This window comes from Tamandua tetradactyla, chromosome 16 (genome assembly GCF_023851605.1).
Source record: "Tamandua tetradactyla isolate mTamTet1 chromosome 16, mTamTet1.pri, whole genome shotgun sequence".
Lineage (NCBI taxonomy): Eukaryota > Metazoa > Chordata > Mammalia > Pilosa > Myrmecophagidae > Tamandua > Tamandua tetradactyla.
Window position 1 is genome coordinate 76,050,849 of NC_135342.1, and position 20,077 is coordinate 76,070,925.

Sequence of the window (20,077 nt, forward strand, 5' to 3'; positions counted from 1 at the left end):
GAAAGAAATAAGGGGAAAAACGTGTGCAATTCGATTAAGTCTGAAAAAAATTACACCAATATTAATTTACTAGTTTTGATAATTGCACTAAGATTATGTTTAAGTTGTTAACTGTTAAGAAACTAGATGAAGGGTAAAATTTTTAAAACTTTCTGTAAGTCTAAAATTATTTTGAAATAGAAAACTAAATTTAAAAAAAAAAACCTTCCTTATAAGCAGCTTCATTTCCCTCAGGGTGAAGTCAAATTCCTTTGATACACAGACCCTCTCAGAGCTGACCCTTTACTCCACCTTCCCTTCTCACTCTCCTCACCCCCAGCCCACACACATATGTACACTTAGCTGTCAGTCTTTCAGAATTACCTGCATTCTCTCTTACCTGGAATGTGCAATTCTCTACTATTCAATGCTTTGCTGTCCCTCTTCTGGGTGTACTCCCTTCCCCCTCCTAAGGTGCCTGTAAATTCAACCAAGCCTTGCTCCAGTACCACTTCTGGGGAGAATTGTCAGAGAAAGCTTCTCAGAAGTGGTACTGGAGCAAGCCTTGGTTGAATTTACAGGCACCTTAGGAGGGGGAAGGGAGTACACCCAGAAGAGGGACAGCAAAGCATCGAATAGTAAAGAATTGCACATTCCAGGTAAGAGAGAATGCAGGTAATTCTGAAAGACTGACAGCTAAGTGTACATATGCGTGTGGGCTGGGGGTGAGGAGAGTGAGAAGGGAAGGTGGAGTAAAGGGCCAGCTCTGAGAGGGTCTGTGTACCAAAGGAATCTGAGAGGGTCTGTGTACCAAAGACAGTGAATGGTCTGGAAAAGCAAAATTTTGTTTTGAAACATGATGGGTACTTTACGTTGTGGAACATAATGCTAGAGACTTCAAGTGAATGGGATAACTCCCAAATTCCTAGGAGTGATTGGTAACATTTCAGTTTATTGACATTATGCCCATGATTAGAAGCAATTATATGGTTAGTTCCTCAAGGGCAGGGCCTAACAACTACTTGAAATCTGATTTCAGAATTCATACCTATATCCTAATATTGTGACTGCTATAATGAGGAGGTTGGCTATACAAACCAATCCATGATGTCTACCACTGTACTTTCTATTTGTTTTTGTCTTAGTTTGCAAAGACTGCTATGACAAATACCACAGACTGGTTGACTTAAACAGCAGGGATTCATTGGCTCGCAGTTTGGAGAGTAGAAGCTCAAAATCAAGGCATCAGCAGGCCATGCTTTCTTGGAGATAGTAGAGTTTAGGTGGCTTGCTGACAATCCATAACTCTGTCTCTGCTTCCATCCCATGTCCATCTGTCTCCTCCTCACTCCTCCTACCATGTCCAGATTTCCTTTGCTTATAAGGACTCCAATCATCTTGAATTAAGAACCACCCTAATTCTGTTTGACCTCGTTTTAACAGGTTCTTCAAGGATCCTATTTCCAAATGAGTTAATACCCACAAGACTAGGGTTTAGAACTTGAACATGTCTTTATGGAGGACGTAACTCAACCGTCAGCTGTTTGTTTGCACTTGAGATCTTTCTCTGTAGAGCTTGCCACAGTTCTTCTAAGTATAATTAATGCTACTTGGGGTAATGCATCTCCACAATTCCTGCGATCTTTGTATGCACTGCCTCCCTACCCTTCCTCGCCCTATACTGAAGTTTCCTTGAACTGTCCCTATGTGTAAAGTGCGGATTCACACTTCCCATGTTCTCTTTTCAGAAAACATAATCTTCCCAAAGACAGTGTTCCTTTGTTCAAATCACAGGACCCTCAGAGGCATACGATTGCTATTTTTTAATTTCTTCCAGATACTGATATAATTGAACATGGTTACTTAGAGTAAATCTAAATACAAAATGCTATATATGATCTTCAAAGATGATGATCAAGAGAAAAATGGAAATTTTCTTCTGTCATATGATAAGAGGAAAACAAGATATTTGCTTATGTACAAATGCAAACATACTCATAACAAAACAGGGAGGAAACATTTATACAATCCCAGTCCTTGTTTCCATAACTGGTCACATGGTTGTAGTTCCTATTTATCACTCCCTTCTTCTATTACCCAGTCCATGTTCCCTTTACCCTCAGCAAGCACTTCAGCTGGCCATGGTTCTTTGCCAGGTGGGATGACTTCATTCCTGAAGTTTCTGGGCCATTAGTAGAAAAAAAAAAATAAAAGGAATTCATTATTTTGAATTCTCCTGTGTTTCATAGTTTGGGAAGAGAGGTTGTCGGGGCTGTAGTTATGGCTTTTTCTGAGTTGTAAATTTGCCTTTGTTTCAGCTTTATTACCACCTTTTTGTTGGCATGATAGTAAACCCTTGAGTTTCTTGAAATTTTTCTTAATCTTCGTATTTTTATAGTGCATTGTCCCTTCTCATTTTCCTGTGCGGGGCACCAGTGATGATGAATAGTGAGCAGTGAAGTGAGTGAGGTTGGCCTGCTGGACAAGTAGACAGTCTTTTTCATCAACTAAAACCCTTATTTCACTCACCAACCATAAAGTAGTACAGCTTACGCTTGTGCCTCAGCACAAGGCAAATTATTGCACAATGGACATTTGGGTAGCTTTGAAATACTTGAAAATTTAAACATTAAATCCTTAAATTGCTGACTGTATTGCAAACCCAAGAAATCAGACTGTAGAGGGAAAGCTTTTACTTTCCACTCATTATGAATGAATCGGGAAATATAGTCCAGGGATACTCAAAACTTCAACTTTTAAGTAAAGTTTCTTACTTTTAAGAAAATTTCTAAACAGTTGTCATTTTATTTCATGGTGGAAACAGTAACTAACATTACAGTATTAAAATCTGTTGCTTCCCTAATCTGTCTGTGTTCATTTATCAAGTCAGTAAATATTTATCAAGTACCCAGCCAGTGCCTGACACTTTATTAGACGTGAAAATACAGCAGTAAATAAAACAAAGCCTTTATTTTCATGAATATGGACATTGAACAAGTACAGTTTATTAGATGGTGATACATTCTATGAAGAAAAGTAGAGTGACTGGGGATTGGATGATTATGCTCCTGCCCTTTGGAGGTGTTGGAGTAGAGCCTGCACTCAGTGAAGGAGTAAACCTGTGAATAGGCAGGTGGAGGTGGAGAGAACCTTCCAAGCAGAGGCAATGTATCCAGATAACATAGAGCCTTGGACCTGACTGAATCGGTGTGGTAAAGGACCCAGGAATCGGCTTTTTTATAAAAGTTCCCCAAGAGATTCTGGGAATCCACGTTTGGGAACTACTCTTGACATCTATTCAAATTATTAATAGTTCCAAGACATATGTGCATAAAAAAGTTTTAAAGGTAAATAAAAAACATAATCTGTTTAGAGTAAAAGAATTTGGGGGAGAAATGATAACAGGGAAATTAAAGGAAATAAGGAAGGAAAAGAAGTGGTACTGAACCTTTCTCAGAATTCTTGGTAAGGCTTAGCTCTTAGACTAGTGCTGGGAGGACTGAGACCTAGCACCCAATTATGCTTCTTGCTCAGCTCTGGCTTTGTGATCTTTATCCTCAGGATGGTGCTTCAGGCTGTCCCACAGCCAGGCCTTGTGGTGTCATTCTTGTGCTTTCTTGTTGTTTCCTCTCTTAAGTACTCCCTCTCCCTTGTCACTTAGGGAGACCACTGCGGCAATTTGTTAGTTAGCCCGTGTAGGTCATGGTATTTTGAAAAAGGAAGCTTAACCACAGCTCTCTTACACCCAGTTCAGATCCCACCACTTGGCTTCCTTCTGAGATTTCGGGTCATGTATCATAAATATGAGTAAATGCTTTACTTCCCATGTAGACAGAATTCTTAGATGGTAAGACCGGTGAAATAGATGGGCTCCTGTTTTCCCACCCTTAAAAATATAACACAAAAGGCCTTGAGTGAAAGGATGCCATCTGTTGATGCAAATATTAATTGCAAAGGTATACTTAAATTGCATGTGGACTAAAATGATCCATTTTTGGTGTGGTTTTTAGGACCTCACGAAGACAGAAAGGGGAGGGATATCATCTATACTCTTAAAACAAGATCCCCACAGGAACCTGAGTTGTTAGTTTGGTGTAAGTGGGTAAAGGCTGTGGAGGGTATAAGCCCCTCTCCACATATTTCAAAGAGCCTGCTCTTAGCTGAACAGTTCGAGAGGACAGGAATCCCTTGAAGTGATATGCGTCATGCCCATGAATCACCAGAATTTCTGTAAAGCTTGATTTCTTGAACATTACATTCTATTTGAGAATGTTTCCTTGCTTTTATTGGCAACGAGTTTTTACATCAGAGGAAGAAAAGTCTCTTAGGCTTATTCTGTATTACCTTACTCCAAATCCTGTTCAGTAATATCTAAATAATTTTTGGGAGCGGAGGACCAGGCCTGATTGTCTGGTTTGGTTATTACACACTTAGACACAATTTGGATATCATCAAAAGAGGACTATACTGAACAGATTACCTTGTTTAAAAGTTGCAGACCTCTTTCATGAATATAAAGATTTGAATAGCACAACATTGTTATTAGCTAGTAGCCAACAATTTTTGTCTTATGAAACCTTTTTTCTGTTTTGTCAAGAAAAAGAAAAATTGATTTTTGTTTTACTCCCTATTTAACTTTGTTAGAGCAGATAGTAAAAAATGATTGGCCAAATGATAAATAATTGGAGAAAAAAAAATCTAGTTTGGAAATAACTTCCCTTCAGAATTATTATGTATTTTTCCATTGCTGTTTAACTTCTATTTAGAAGTATGAAGCCATTCTGATTCCTTTTCCTTTCTATGTAACCTGTTTTTCTTTCTGGAGCTTCTAAGAATTGTTTCTTTGTTTTCTGTATACTGAAATACCAGGAGGGTGTGTCTTGGAGTGGGTCTATTTACATCCATTGCTATGGGAACACACTTGATAGTCTTCTCTCTTTTTTTTTTTCCCTAACAATTGTATTTTTATGATGTTCAACCTACTGGATTGATCTTCCAGTTTTCTTAACTTGTCTTTCTTAATTTCTTTCTTTGTCTTTTGCTTCTCTTTTCCTCAACTTTTTATTTTGACCCTTCCATTATATTAAAAAAATTTTTGCAGTCATTTAATTTTTGTTGTTGTTCTCTGAGTGTCCTTTTATAGTGTCCTATTCTTGTTTCATAGGTACAACATACTCTCTTTTCTCTCTAGGAATATTAACAAGAGGTTTCTTTTGTTTGTTTTGGTTTCTATCTTTTGTCTTTTTCAGATATCTTGTGATTCTTGTTTGCTTGGTTGTAAGAGTCAGGGTCCAAAACAGAGCTTCTTAACCAGTGTGCCGCCCCACAAAAAGAACCCCCCAAAACCCCAAAACAAAATGTGTTGCAGGATGTGAAGATAGTGATGGCATCAGCCTTCAGAGTGGCTAGACAGCATCTGAAGAGGTGGGTGCCCTTGACTAGCCTCTGACCTAGAGACAGCCTTATCTATTTATCCTAGAGTAGTTAAATTGTCTGCCTATGGCGTGACCAAGAAAAGTTTCAAAAGCACTGCTCCAAAAGGTATTGGAATTTCAGAACCCCTAGGTTAGGTTTGTTACTGTGGTTTTCACTGTAGAATGATCAAGCTGGGTCTTTTTCTTAGGAAAGGTAGATATCAGCATTTTTAGGTCTTTCCGTATTAGGCTGATCAAATCCCCCAGAAGAGTCTTCCACTTCTTGCCTGGAGGATATATGCCTGGCTTCCAGCATATTAAGACTGAAGTTGGGGGCGGGCCACGGTGGCTTAGCAGGCAAGAATGCTCGCCTGCCATGCCAGAGGACCTGGGTTCGATTCCCGGTGCCTGCCCATGTGAAAAAAAAAGAAAATGAAGTTGGGAAATAAAACTGAAGACTGATGATCTCAGCATTCAGTATTTAAACACTTTCTTGCCTCTCTGTTTTTTGATATAGAATATCCACCCTTTTATGTATTCAATATGCTCCTGTCTAGAGATCTTCAATTTTATAATCTTCAGAGTATAAATTGTTTCTCTTCAAAATAAGCAGTTGGGGTTGGGGAGGACCTTCCTAAACTGTGCAGGTGAGTTGTATACATACATAGAGAAAGATTCTGGGAATTCAGCTGTTTCTTAAGATTTTGTCAATCAGTTCTTTTATCTTTCGTTCATCTTGCACCACTACTTCCACAGGGAATGGAAACTGTCAATTCCTGAGTCTTTGAGAGTTCTTGAGTACAAAGTAGCTTGTGTCTTACTTTCCTCATTGCTGAATTAGGATTAAGCTTCCTCAGATCTTCCAAATCAGTTATCCCAGTCAGATTGTAGTTTATGAAGTTTTGTTAATATTGCTTCCTGTTCTCTTTCTATTCCCTCTATCAAAAGTCTGATTGTCTGTTGACTTTATTAGAGAAATCTGAATACAAAGGATGAGTTTAAATGCTTTGTTTCTAAAATGTTCTAATTTAACATTTGATATTTTATTAAAATAAAAGTATGTCTCACTACTTGTCTACCTGCATTCTTACGTGTGCTTTTCTTAGAAAGCATCATTAAGGAGCAGTTTTCATGATTAAAGATTTAATTGTTAAGATTTAACAGATTTATAATTCATATCAGTAGCATGTGTCAAAGTTGCTTTTAAATTTTAGCTTACCTTAAAAATAAAAAACTTTAAACCTATTAGTATAAAGTATAAGAAATATGTTTTGGACCTTGGGCAAGGTAAGAGTTCTTAAACAATACATAAAAAGCATTAACTGTGAAGAATTGTTTATCAAAGTGTTTATCACCTTAAAAGTATAAAGTTTGCCAAAGGTTTAGTATTAAGAATATATAAAGAATTTCTATACCTCAATAGGAGGACATTGAATTCAATTAAAAAAATTAAAATGAGCAATAGACATGAGCTAAACTGATGCTTCTCAGAAGACGAAATGCAAGTGGCCACAAACATATAAAGAGATGTTCAACACCTTGGCAATGAAAAAAATGCAGATCACAGTACAATGAGATAATATATTTCATCTATTTGATTGACAAAAATTAAGAATTTTGACATATGTCATCAAGTTTGTGGATCCACAGATGCCCTTATACATTGCAGATGAGGCTGTGAACTGGTCCAACAGCCTTGGAGAACACATCACCTTCCAAAATGGAACATTTCCTTTCCCAGGGATATAACCAAGAGAAATATGTTTTTACAGAGTACAAAAGGAGACATACAAGAACAGTCATAGTGGTGTTGTCCACAGTATCAAAAACCTGGAAACAGTTCAGGCTCATCAACAAGAATATGGAATCTTATTAAATAGTAAAAACCAAAAGAAGCAGTGTAATGTGCAACAATATGGATGGTTCATAGCAAGATAATATTTAATGAAAAAGAACCCAAAAGATTACATAAAGCATGAAGGAAACACATTTTTTTATAAAAAATAAAGACAAAATAAAAAATATTTCGTGGGTACAGTAATAAAAAAGAAAGCAAGGGTAAGCTGCACACAGGGCTTAGGATTTGGGTTCCCTCAGATGGGGAAAACAAGGATTGGATTGATGGGGAGGACCATTTGACTAGAAGCAGGGTTATTTTCAAGGTCCTAGCTTTTTATTTTGGATGGTAGGTTTGTGGGGGCTGTATTATATTTAAAAAAATAACTAATTAGATAAACACATATGAGGGAAAAAATAAGCCTAAAGAGGATGGGATTTCCAAATTGAAATAAGATTCAATTTGAATCACATGGATCTTAGTTTTCTGATCGTCTGGGGGTTTTTTTGTTTTCGTTTGTTTTTGAGAAGTAGTATTCTAAATCCTGGAACAAATATTTTGTAGTTGAAAATTATTAAAAATATATTTACCTAAAATTAACAAACTGAAATTTCCAGGTGAGCATTCATACACTACTATAAGTATCATGTACTTTAAAGTATTTAGTGCATAAATATCTGTAGCTATTTCTGTTTTTTTCATAGAAATTTTGCATTTTTTCCCTTTCTTAGGACAAAGTTAAACTATAATCCTCCAAAAGATGATGGATCAACTTATAAGATTGAACTTGAAGGGATATCGGTAATGGTTATGAGAGAGATCCTGGATTACATCTTCAGTGGGCAGGTATGATGAGAAACAAAGGAAGGAAGAACTAAGTAGAGGCTTCTCAAGCTCAGGGTGAGGGTCTCCTTTCATCCATTATGTGACAGAGTAACTTACTTGCTGTCATCTGTCATCTTCCTCCTGTGCTGTTCTGTGCTTGACTATTGTTTCCTGCCAGTAGCGGCACCCCAAGTGTGTTCTTCTAGGCTCTTGCTTCTAAAAGAGAAGCAGACTGAGTAAGATCTTAAATCTAAACCCTAGGTTTTGTTTTCACCATTCTGAGCTGTAGCTTCCAGCATGAGATATGAACATAGGATGCTAGTGTTAAGTACACACTGACTGAGTAGCTTAAAACAAGTCTCCATGGCATTGAAATAAGAACTTCCTTGGACATTGGGGATTACTTTGTAGAAATAGAGTTCCCTGTAGTTCATTCCCAGTAAGGGGATTCACACAAATGACAGGGCACCCTCAGTAACACCAGCGTCCCCATCCCACCCCCATTCTTTCTTCCACATTTTCCTTCACTCCCTGTACCATTTATATTTCTGGAGATTTAATAATACCCAGGGAAAAAAGTGATATGTGATTAGACGTCTTTCTTTTTTTCCCTTTGCCCTACTTCTACCCCTCTTTAAATCACCCTGTTGCATGATTTAAAGTATAGTGTGAGGACACTTAAAATAATCTTAGTGTTAAGAAAATCTTGGGTGTGAGCGAGGAAGGAAGAGGTTAATATACCTTACATTTGGTAATGTGGGAATGTGCTTGATCCTTATTCTTTCTGAGATCTTACTCCCTATTCTCTCTTTCATTCCTTGTTCATCCCTCTTCTCTTTCCTTTTCCTTTTTTGTAAGGGCTGTTTCTCCTACATATTTTCTAAGTATTCTGAGTGTATTGCTTACTTTCCCTACGTGTTGTCATTCTGCTGAGAGTCAAACTTGGTGGTTTGTCATCCTTTTTGAAGATTTTGGTTTGTTATGCCCTTCTCTTTTCTCTCAATGCTAGGTGGTGGGTGTGTGGGTTTAAGGGTATGCACATGTGTATGATTGTTAAAATAAATGAATTTAATTTGGGGACAGCCCTTAAAATAATTAGAGATACTCTAACATCACAAAACCAGGCTTAGGACCAACTTCTTGTCTATCTTGTAAAATCATTTCAGCAGCTATTCATATAGTATCATAACCAATAAGAAAAATATTCATGTTCAGGCTTGGATTTGACATGCAACATTTTATTTACAGATTGACTTCTGTCTTTTGTTCCCAATTTAAATGTAAAACCTCAGTTGCAGCGTAAGATATAACAAACTCCTGATTTGGTGATTTAGTTTTATTGTGATGCAGTGTAGTGTTTTTTCATATGCCTATATCTGAACAATCTGTAGCTATCTGTTCTTTTGTGGTTAAATTTAATAAGTTATGTAAACAGCAAGTTTCCTCCTACTTGTGACTTATTCAGTATACTTCTTTCCACAGTTTTGTTGCCCAGTTTCCAAGGTGACTGGCAATTTTACTTTTGTTTTATATCTTAGAGAAACGTGATAAAAATATTTTTTGCTGTACTGTCCATTTTGGGTGGGGGAGTCTGGACTACTTGTAATCGTGGGAATATATTATAGGCCTGTTTCTTTACATTGCCTTCCTATTTCATGAAAAAATCTGTTAAGTGGGTAGAGGAAAAAGCGTCAATCAGAAAATTAAGGAGAAGGAAAAGTTCATAATGAGAAAAAAAATCCACTGTTGGGGATTTATTTCAAAAACTAGTTTTAAGACCAAATTGTACCTACTGCTTTTGTGAATAGTGTTTTGGTATTCAAAGTTAGGATTCCGAGACAAAATAAATCCTCTCTTTTCAAAGCGCTCACACTGAGTTCACCATACCATTCTCCAAGGCAGAGGAGTGAATTTAATATGTTTAAAGACAAGATTTTCAATAGTTCAGATGCTAATATTAAAAAAAAAATCTTCAATTTCCCATAGAATTCAGAACTTTCCATTTTCCAAGCATTTCAACTATGTTAGGTTTTTCTTATGGTTAGAATTGAGCAACATGGCCAGCTCTTCTCAGAAGGGCTGTTGGTGGATGAGATTTGTCCAGCAGGGGAAGAGCCGAGGAGTTGACCAGGTGTGCACTACTCGCATCATTCAGAAGATATTTGGGGCCCTGGGATTCTTCTTGAAAAAACAGATTAGATTGAATTGTTTGCAGCTGTCAGTATTTACTTCTAAGCATGGAATTTCATGTAGTTCAACCTAATAGATCTGTGGTTTGTTTTTTAAATATATAAATTCAAATAGGAAATATTTGTGATATTCCTACAGATCAGACTAAATGAAGATACAATCCAAGATGTTGTACAGGCAGCAGACCTGCTACTGCTAACAGACCTTAAGACCCTGTGCTGTGAGTTCTTAGAAGGCTGCATTGCTGCTGAGAACTGCATCGGGATCCGTGACTTTGCGCTGCATTACTGCCTGCATCATGTACACTACCTTGCTACAGAGTACCTGGAGACTCATTTCCGAGACGTCAGCAGCACAGAAGAATTCCTAGAACTGAGTCCTCAAAAGCTTAAAGAAGTGATTTCTCTTGAGAAGTTAAATGTTGGCAATGAAAGATATGTATTTGAAGCAGTAATTCGATGGATAGCACATGATTCAGAAATAAGAAAGGTACCTGTAGTTTATAACATTGTCTAATTTTGTCTTTGTTTTTTAATCTAAATTATAGATGTTTTGTCTTCCTGCATAAACTTGACTTATAAGGTTGTAATCCCAGAGGTATCTGTCCAATGTCTTCCCACAGAATCACTGAAGTGCTTAGGTTTCTAGACCATTCCACAAAAGCCTATTTAGTTCATAATATATCAATGAAAATGTTGATGCTTATAAGGCTCATAATATCCTTTGTACATGATTTTTAGTGAAGAAATGCATTCCACTTATAAACTGGGGATTATAGAATTGTAGTTCCCACTCTTGCTTTTCACACCCCATCCCACCACATCCTTGGGCTAACTCCTCCAGGGACTCTGATGCAGGTGGCAGGGCATGAGGGTAATAAACGAAGCTCTGGCAGAGAGGTGAGAATACTACGTCCTAAGGAGCTTTCCAGGGTGTGGGCTGTCCCCTGGAATACTCAGTGCCATGAGGGGGGCAGCGGAGAAGGCAGAAGAGCATTCTAGAGTTTTTGTGGCAAAGTACTTCCAAAAGGGAAGTTCCTAGGAGTGATAGCCTGGGAAGAAAGGATCTTAGAATATCACGTTCCAAGTTGTTAATACATTGGGGAGGGAGCAAAATCACAACACTTTGTCTTTAATATAATATTTATAAATAAGGGACTAGCTGTAGTTTCTGTATTCAAAATATGAATTTTATTAGGTTTTAGAGAACTATTTTCAAATTATATTAATTGTTCTTGATAACTATCAATTTATGTTTGAATGATTATCTTGTAAATTTTTTAATAATTCTGTAAACCTGTGAATATGTTTACTTAGAAACCATGTTTGTAGTCTTTGCGTAGTAAACTTAGCGTTCTATTTTCCATGGGATTGGGTAAATTAGGATAGGAGGTAGAAAAGTTCCTAGTTTGCTTCCACTCACCTGGAGCCATCTTCTAGTTTGCTAGCTGCCAGAATGCAATATACCAGAAACGGAATAGCTTTTAAAAAGGGGAATTTAATGAGTTGCTTGTTTACAGTTCTAAGGCTGAGAAAATGTTCCAATTAAACTAATCTATAGAAATGTCCAATCAAAGGCATCCAGGGAAAGATACCTTGGTTCAAGAAGGCCGATGAAGTTCAGGGTTTCTCTCTCAAGTGAGAAGGCACATGGTGAACACACTCAGAGTTTCTCTCTCATCTGGAAAGGCACATGGTGAATATGGTCAGGGTTCCTCTCTCATCTGGAAGGGCACATGGCGAACACGGCATCATCTGCTAGCTTCTTCTCCTGGCTTCCTGTTTCATGAAGCTCCCAGGGAAACATTTTCCTTCTTCATCTCCAAAGGTCGCTGGCTGGTGGACTCTGCTTCTCATGGTTATGTCGTTCTGCTCTGCTCTCTGAATCTCTCATTCTCCAAAATGTTTCCTCTTTTATAAGACTCCAGAAAGCAACTCCACCTTCAGTGGGTGGAGAAACACCTCCATGGAAATCATCTAATCAAAAGTTACCACCCATAATTGGGTGGGTCACATCTTCATGGAAACAATCAAAATACTCCCACCCAGCAATACTGAATGAGGATTAAAGGGCATGGCTTTTCTGGGGTCCACCACAGATTCAAATCGGCACAGGCCACTATAGGAAACACTGCTCATGGTGTTTTGCCTTGAACTTCTTACTTTGAAGTGATCAGGATGCTTAAGGTCGTCTGGCTACTGGGGAAACTATGGCTGTTCTTTGTCTTTTAGTTAATCTGAACTTTATGCTAAGAACTGATTCACTTTTATTACTCAGAGTACAAAAAAGTGTATCATAAAATGACTATTTCAAAATGAAGAAAAATTTCCTGAACATACCAATTAATAAATTATCATTAAAAAGTTTCACCTTACATATGTAGAATGGTTGGTTCTTAATTGAGTAGCAAAGTATATAGTTTGTATTATACATATTAGATATTCTTGAACAGTAATCACTACAGAAATGATTATATAGTATTCAGAATGTTTTTGAATTTTAGGTTTCCCATATTTTTCTTTATTAATGTTGAGGCATTTTAATTATCTATCTTATTGTATTGCGCTGTTACTATATATGTTTATATAAATGTGATTTAACCCACAGCACATCCGGATATGTGAAACAAAGCAAATTTTAGCAGAATTTTACTGTTTTTCCTATTGCTATGGGAATGCTTTATTTAGGGGCTAAAAAAAGCTACTTGAAACTTTGCAGTGGTGGATTAAATCTAAATCCAAACTGATGATTTTTAAAAAACTTTTATTAATTGAGGCTATGAGAAGTAGAAGGGAAAGGGGTCAGTGAAATATATTCAGTGATACTGGCACTTATAACTTGCTTGTTGTTAATCTGCCCGTTAACAATTTTAGTTTTCCATGAGTGGGAAAGTGTATATTCTAAAACTGTATTTCATTCTCTGTTTTTGTCTCTCTTCATCCTTTCTTCCCTCTTTGCAGGTCCACATGAAGGATGTTATGTCAGCACTGTGGGTCTCGGGGTTAGACTCCAGCTATTTACGGGAACAGATGCTGAATGAACCATTAGTACGAGAAATTGTCAAAGAGTGTAGCAACATACCACTCAGCCAGCCACAGCAAGGAGAGGCAATGCTAGCAAATTTCAAACCCCGGGGTTATTCTGAGTGTATTGTAACTGTTGGTGGAGAAGAAAGAGTGTAAGTATGGGTGTGAGTTGCTTGAGAAGTGATATAAGGGAAGAGGTATTTCTGTGTAACCAAGAATTCATAATACTTTACAGTATCTAGAGCATAATAGAAATCAGCTTTTAAAATGGTTCATTAAGCATTCTTTACTAGCAATAAAAATAGTAGTAGTTATTATGAACAGAACTGCTTATCAGTTATTTATTTCCTTAGTTCACGGAAACCAACAGCAGCGATGCGATGTATGTGCCCTCTCTATGATCCTAATCGGCAGCTTTGGATCGAACTGGCCCCTTTAAGCATGCCAAGAATTAACCACGGTGTTCTCTCAGCAGGTACTGTTCTGGGATAAATTTTACTTAGGCATAAGATCAAGTCATGTAATTTCAGGGTTGTACAGAATGCCTCAAAACCTTTTAAAGATGCATTTTTTAATTATCTCTGCATGATGGCCTTTTCAGTGTAGGTCTAGCTTTCAAGACTTTGGTAAGGAGAAGAGTGTCTTACATCAGTCCATATTGTTCCCAAATCTTTAGTACATAGCTATTTTTAAGAATTTAGTAGTGGAACATTTATTTGATGGCCTAAACTGATAGAAGAGCGAAATTCAATGATTCTTACTACCAATTAGCTGAGTAGACATACCAGGAAAACAAAATTTCTTGAGCCATGATATTCCTACCTTTGAAATTCATGCAATTTAGAATTATAATATCTAACTATTTCAAAAATTAAAGTGCTGTGTAAAAGCAGACATCTCATATGAGACTTTAGAAACTATTACTTGAATTAATAATGGTTTAAAATTAGTTTACTACAGAAATTGTATTTTACTTCATGTTTACAAGTTTGAAAATGGGCACCACTTCATTAAGAATGTTAACAGATAGAAATGATGGGAAAGATGGTCATTTGTGCATTCCTGCTGTTTGCTGGCTTTCTCTTCTCCTTGGACCAGCCCTTTCTGAAATGGCCCCACAACGGTCATTTCATTTCATTCTGATGTTTGTCAGCAATCCTCCTGGAATCTTTCTTGTTTAATTTTCTCTTCTTGCCCACTAACCTTAACTTTAAAAATGTTAAAGCTATCCCATCCCATCCAATACCACACCATATTATAGCACTGGATAACATTCTCCTGTAGTACAGAGATGGAATAATTTTGTGGGTTTCAAAATTATTGAAGGTTTTGTCAGTATAAAGGGCTGGACAGAGTGGCGGGAACGACCAGATGTGGATCGTGTTTTCCTGTTCCGCTTCCTCAGGATTAGCTCCCTTAGGTTTTCCTCCCATAATATTTATACAGGGTCATAATTTTCACCTGTGTACATCTATCACAAAGAGTCCTGTATCATTAATTTTCAAAGCCTTTCCTACAGGGAGCGATACTTCAGAAACTTTTAACAATGAAAAGAGCAGTTTTATAATTACATTGACTGAAATTGCGAAATGATTGAATAGTTTCTTTCTATTTGTCCACCCAAGTCTGTTTCTTTTCCTTTCCTGCCTTGCTTTTTTTCATTCCTTTTTAAAATTGATTGACTGTTTTTTGTCATTCAGTTTTTTCCTCTTGATCAGTTAGAAGTTATATGCTTCATATTCTTTTGAAGGTTATCTTTGGAGTTACAGCATGCAACCAAACTTGTCAGTACTTTTATTCTCCTTCAGGACAACCTAACTCCATTTTTTCCGCATTCCATAGTCTTGCAGTAGTAAATTACATGATTTTATATATATAATCAGTAGAGGTTATATATGTATGCTAAATATATGTGTAGAGAGGGAGAGAGCATCTAGATTTGCCCACATATTTACTACTTTCTTTGTTCTTTCCTCTCACACCTCACACCTCTTTAATGTGGGTCTACAAGTGACGAACACTCAGATTTGTTTGTCTGAAAATGTTATTTTGCTTTCATTATTGAAAGGTATTTTTTCCTAGGTATAGAATTTTAGGCTGGTATTATTTCTCAGCACATTGAAGAAGTCTTTCTATTGAGTTATGGCTTTCATTGTTATTAAGTCAGTTGTTGGTTTGGAAAACCTTCCTCTCTTTTTCTTTGGACTGTACTGAAAATTTGTTTTTTGTCTTTGTTTTTCTGCCATTTCACTATGCTGTGTTTAGGCCTACATTTTATTTTAAATTTCATCATAGTTGGGAATTATTGGGCTTCTTGACTCTCTAGCTTGGACTTTCATCAGTTCTGGTAATCTCTTACCCATTATTTCTTCATGTGTTACCTCTGTTCTTTTCTTCCTTCTCTGTCTACATTTGGAAGTTCGTTTAAACAGGGCTATACGTTTTCAACTCCATCCTCTTCCTCCTACCTTCTCTTTAGTTACTTTCCGTATTTTCATCTCTCCATGCTGCTCTCTTCATAGTTTCTTTTTGTTTTCCATTAAATGAATTTTCTATAACTATCACAAATCTGTAAAATCCATCCATTGAATTTTTTATTCCTTTTTTTTTTTTTTCTAGAAGTTCTTTTTTTTTGTCAGGGGAGTGGAGGAGGGTACATGATCTGGAAATCAAACCCGGATTTCCCGCATGGAAGGCGAGCATTCTATATTTCAATTTTAAATTCGAAGCATCTATTTTCTTTGTATGTTAGGTGCTGGTCATTTTATTAAAAATTTTCTGTAACAATAATTTGATGCCTTAAATAACGAATTTTAGAATCAAAGACTTAGATGAAGTTCTTTTTTTCCCCACAGAAGAACTTTTTTTGCATTTGTTTCTGCCAGTTACCTGAAAATACTACTATTTGAGTTTATGTAAATCAAGTTCAAGGCTTGAGATTCCCTAGACAGGCAAGGAGATTTATATCTGGGTACTAATTCTGATTAGTCCTCACCTGGAATGTATAGAACTTTGGAGAGGATCTCCTGCTAGAAGCCTTATGTTATGTGGGATTTAGATTTCTGTTCCTTTTCTTCCCCCCAAAGAAAGCCACTAAAAAGAACGTTACAATTTTTCCAGACTGGCAGATGCCCTCAGAACAAAATTTCTATGCTTTTCCCTTCAGTTTTGACTTACTGTCTTGTTGGCTTCTCTTTTAGGAAGATTATTTTTTAAAAAGTTTCATTCAGCAGTTTTGATGTTTTCCTTGTGAGAGAGTTAATAAAAATAACTTAATCTACCATTATCTGAAATAACTAAGTTCGACAATTACTTAGATTCTGTTTGAATATAAAGTGCACACAGGTGCTCCATCTCTGAGCGATCTGGGGCTCTTGACTGAACAGATGTGTACTGTGGTTCACAGAAGCTAGAGGAATAGACTAGAGGAACTGACATAACCTAGAGTTGCCTGTAACTGCATCAGGTCAGAGTGAACTGAAATATATTGTCTCTGGCACCAAGAATCAAATGAATGTGATAAAGTCCTAAGTAAATATTCTCGTTGTTGGAAGTTATATCTACATTCTATCTCTGAAAGCTATATTCAACAGGAGATAGGTGTTGAAGACTCATGTTTCAGTGTTTGTGTCTCCTTTGATTTTTGCAGAAGGATTTTTGTTTGTATTTGGAGGCCAAGATGAAAATAAACAGACACTGAGCTCAGGAGAAAAATATGATCCAGATTTAAATACATGGACTACATTGCCACCAATGAATGAGGTAAAATATTGTGTGTGTGTTTAATAGCTTCTTTTTTCCCCTTGGGTACTTTTGTCTGTTTTGCATTTGAGTATAGGAAGAGAAATAGAACACTGCCAGGGCCTGCCCACCATGCTGGTTCCTGCTCTTCTAGCCTTTCCCCCCTTCCCCTTGCTTATTCTGGCCTCCTTGCAGTTTCTCAGACTGTCTAGAAATCCTCCTGCCTTGGGGCCTTTGCGCTTGCTTTTCCTCTGTCTAGAATGATCTCCCCCTAGATGGCCCCATGGCACGCCCCCTCGTCTCCTTTGAGTGTTTGCTCATGTAACAGCCACCCAGAGAGGCCTTCCTCCTGCCCGGAGCTCTGCTGACTTTCTCCCTGCCTTCTTTCTCTTCAAGCCATGTAACACCCTCAAATTTTTAGGTAGATGAGTCCAGTCCTGGCACCATCTGACCGAAAAGGGAAGAAGTGTAACTAATATAGTATCAGTATCTGAAAGAGTTCAAATAGAGTCAGGAGGCTACTCTGGAGATCACTCTCACGCAAGCTTCTGTTAGATATTGCTGCCTATCATAATTACCAAACCCCAACCAAAACCGTTCCAACCAACCCTAAAGAACACCTAGGGCAATATGTAAGATTCTACAAAGGTTCTATACACTAGGGTAACTTTCTAGAAACCTACAACCTCCAAATGGGTCTCCTGACCAGGTAAGTCCTGAAACCTAGGGGGCCTGTCCTCTCCAGAACATCAATTAGTTCCATCTCCGTACCCCATATTATTGACAGCTCCTTTCAACAGGAAAAGGTATTTAGCCATAGTTCAAATACCTCTAAAGAGTGGCATAGAGAGATCAGAGGTGATGGTGGAGTTATACAGAGAAGGTAGGGTTTAACAAACAAATATTGCTGAATCATTAAATTGATCTTTCTTTTAGTCTCCAATATCTTAGAACAGCTAGAAGTAAAAATCTAAAATTCTGGAATTGTAACCCATACCAAACTCTGAAATCTGTTCTACAAATTAATTGTTGTATATGTAGAATGGTGTGATCTCTAAATGTTGGGTTAATTTCTTTTTTTCCGTTAATTAAAAAAAAAAAAAAGAGAAGGGATAATTGGAGCTGAAGGGATACAGACTGTACAACGGGACTGGATATAAAAACTCAGAAATGGACAGCACAATACTACCCAATTGTAATGCAATTATGTTAAAACACTGAATGAAGCTGCATGTGAGGTATAGGTTTTTTGTTTTTGTTTTTTTTGTTTTTTTTTCTTTCTATTATTGTTTTAATTCTTATTCTGTTGTCTTTTTATTTCTTTTTCTAAATCGATGCAAATGTACTAAGAAATGATGAATATGCAACTATGTGATGTTATTAAGAATTACTGATTGTACATGTAGATTGGAATGATTTCTAATTGTTTTGTTAATTCTTTTTTTAATTAATAAAAAAAAATTAATTGTTGTGCTGGGCTTTGAAATATATTATATTGGTTGTTTTTTTTTTTTTTGTATATATGTTATTTTTCACAAAAAGGAAAAAGAAAGGTTGATGGTGATGATAAAAAAAATATTTATTCCTTCTACTTACCTAAAAAAAAAATTTATGTAAACTCTGCAGTAAGGTAATTTTGCCAGTTTTGTTCAGTATATCTCTAGCGCCTAGAATGGTGCTTGGCACATAAGGGCACAATGAGTGCATGTTAAACCCCTGAGACTTCTGTAATTACAAATATCCTTTGCATGAATACGTCTTCCACGTTGCCTGTTCAAAACACAGAAAGCTCTTGTGGCTCTGGTTCTTACTAGGCTTTCACACATCAACATGGAAGCAACTGGTTGCCCATTGCTATACAAAAAATTTCACTGAATCAGAGGTGATAGTTTATTTTTTTGTTGTTATGAGCTATTGTGAGTAAAAGATAAAGATTCTGCCAGTGAATATGCCAAGTATGTAATTCTCTTGTTCTGAGAAATTGCTGGATTTGCATTCTCTGTTGTGATGGAAGGACGAACTGCTACAGAAATCAGAGAGATTAAAAGCCTTAAGTGTTTTGAGCATAGCCCTTCATTGCTGGAACACTGGAATAAAATTATAATTTTATATTAAATATAAATATAACCTTTCTGTATAATATTAGCCTTTTGTGTATAAACACCTTTGATATTTTTTCAGGCAAGACATAACTTTGGAATTGTGGAGATAGATGGAATGCTGTATATTTTAGGAGGCGAGGATGGTGAAAAGGAGCTAATTTCCATGGAGTGTTATGACATTTATTCTAAAACTTGGACAAAGCAACCTGATTTGACCATGGTCAGGAAGGTGAGAACTAGTTTATTTAAAAATTGGATTGTAGAGTGAATATTCCTTTATTTCCTAAATATGCCTTTTAATACAATTGATGGTTTTAAAAGAATTAACATTGCAGAACTCTTTCTCTGCTGGTAGCTTGCCTTCACTATCAACAGGCTAACATCAGGACAGGAAGTTACCCTGACTGAGCTCTGGGAGACCCTCTCCTAATTTCTACACTTGGTAAATGCTTTTGGAGACACTAACCTGATGAGCAACCAGATCTTCCAAACATGTTTCTTAAATCGTATTATGCAGGTCTGGGATGTGGGGAGAAAAGTAACATCTACAGTTAGAGAACTACCATTGTTCTCTGAGTAGAGTAAAAACAAATGGCTTACATTGGATTTTTAGAACATTATGTCTTTTTATCTACATTCCCCATCATATTTTGGGAGTTCATCCATCAACCCAAAACTTTGCCTGCACCATGCTTATTTTACATTGTCAGGTACTGGGATATACTCTATGATATGCTTGCTCATGAGATGTGCTCTTTTAAGTAAATTATTTTGGGTAGACAATGAGTGGCATCCTGTTCCATGGAATTGAAATCTTGGAGTCTTCAGGCAATGGTGAAGGGATAGAGACTGAAATGCTCTTTAAAAAATTAGGATATTTACTTAACACACTTAGTGAAATAGATGGATTAAGAACTCGTTTTCTGGGGATTAATACTATGTGAATTATAGTGCTCCTTTCAT

At 36.8% G+C, this 20,077-nt stretch overlaps 1 protein-coding gene across 2 annotated transcripts in view; it reads left to right on the forward strand.

Annotated features, from left to right (window-relative positions):
- The window catches only part of GAN (gigaxonin), a 55,676-nt gene that overhangs the window by 14,401 nt on the left and 21,198 nt on the right, over positions 1-20,077 (forward strand). For both annotated transcript variants that reach the window (XM_077133122.1, XM_077133123.1), the window contains exons 2-7: positions 7,962-8,076; positions 10,384-10,734; positions 13,206-13,423; positions 13,625-13,746; positions 16,921-17,033; positions 19,194-19,343. In XM_077133122.1, the coding sequence (XP_076989237.1) occupies positions 7,962-8,076; positions 10,384-10,734; positions 13,206-13,423; positions 13,625-13,746; positions 16,921-17,033; positions 19,194-19,343 (1,069 nt within the window). The remainder of the gene's footprint in view (positions 1-7,961; positions 8,077-10,383; positions 10,735-13,205; positions 13,424-13,624; positions 13,747-16,920; positions 17,034-19,193; positions 19,344-20,077) is intronic.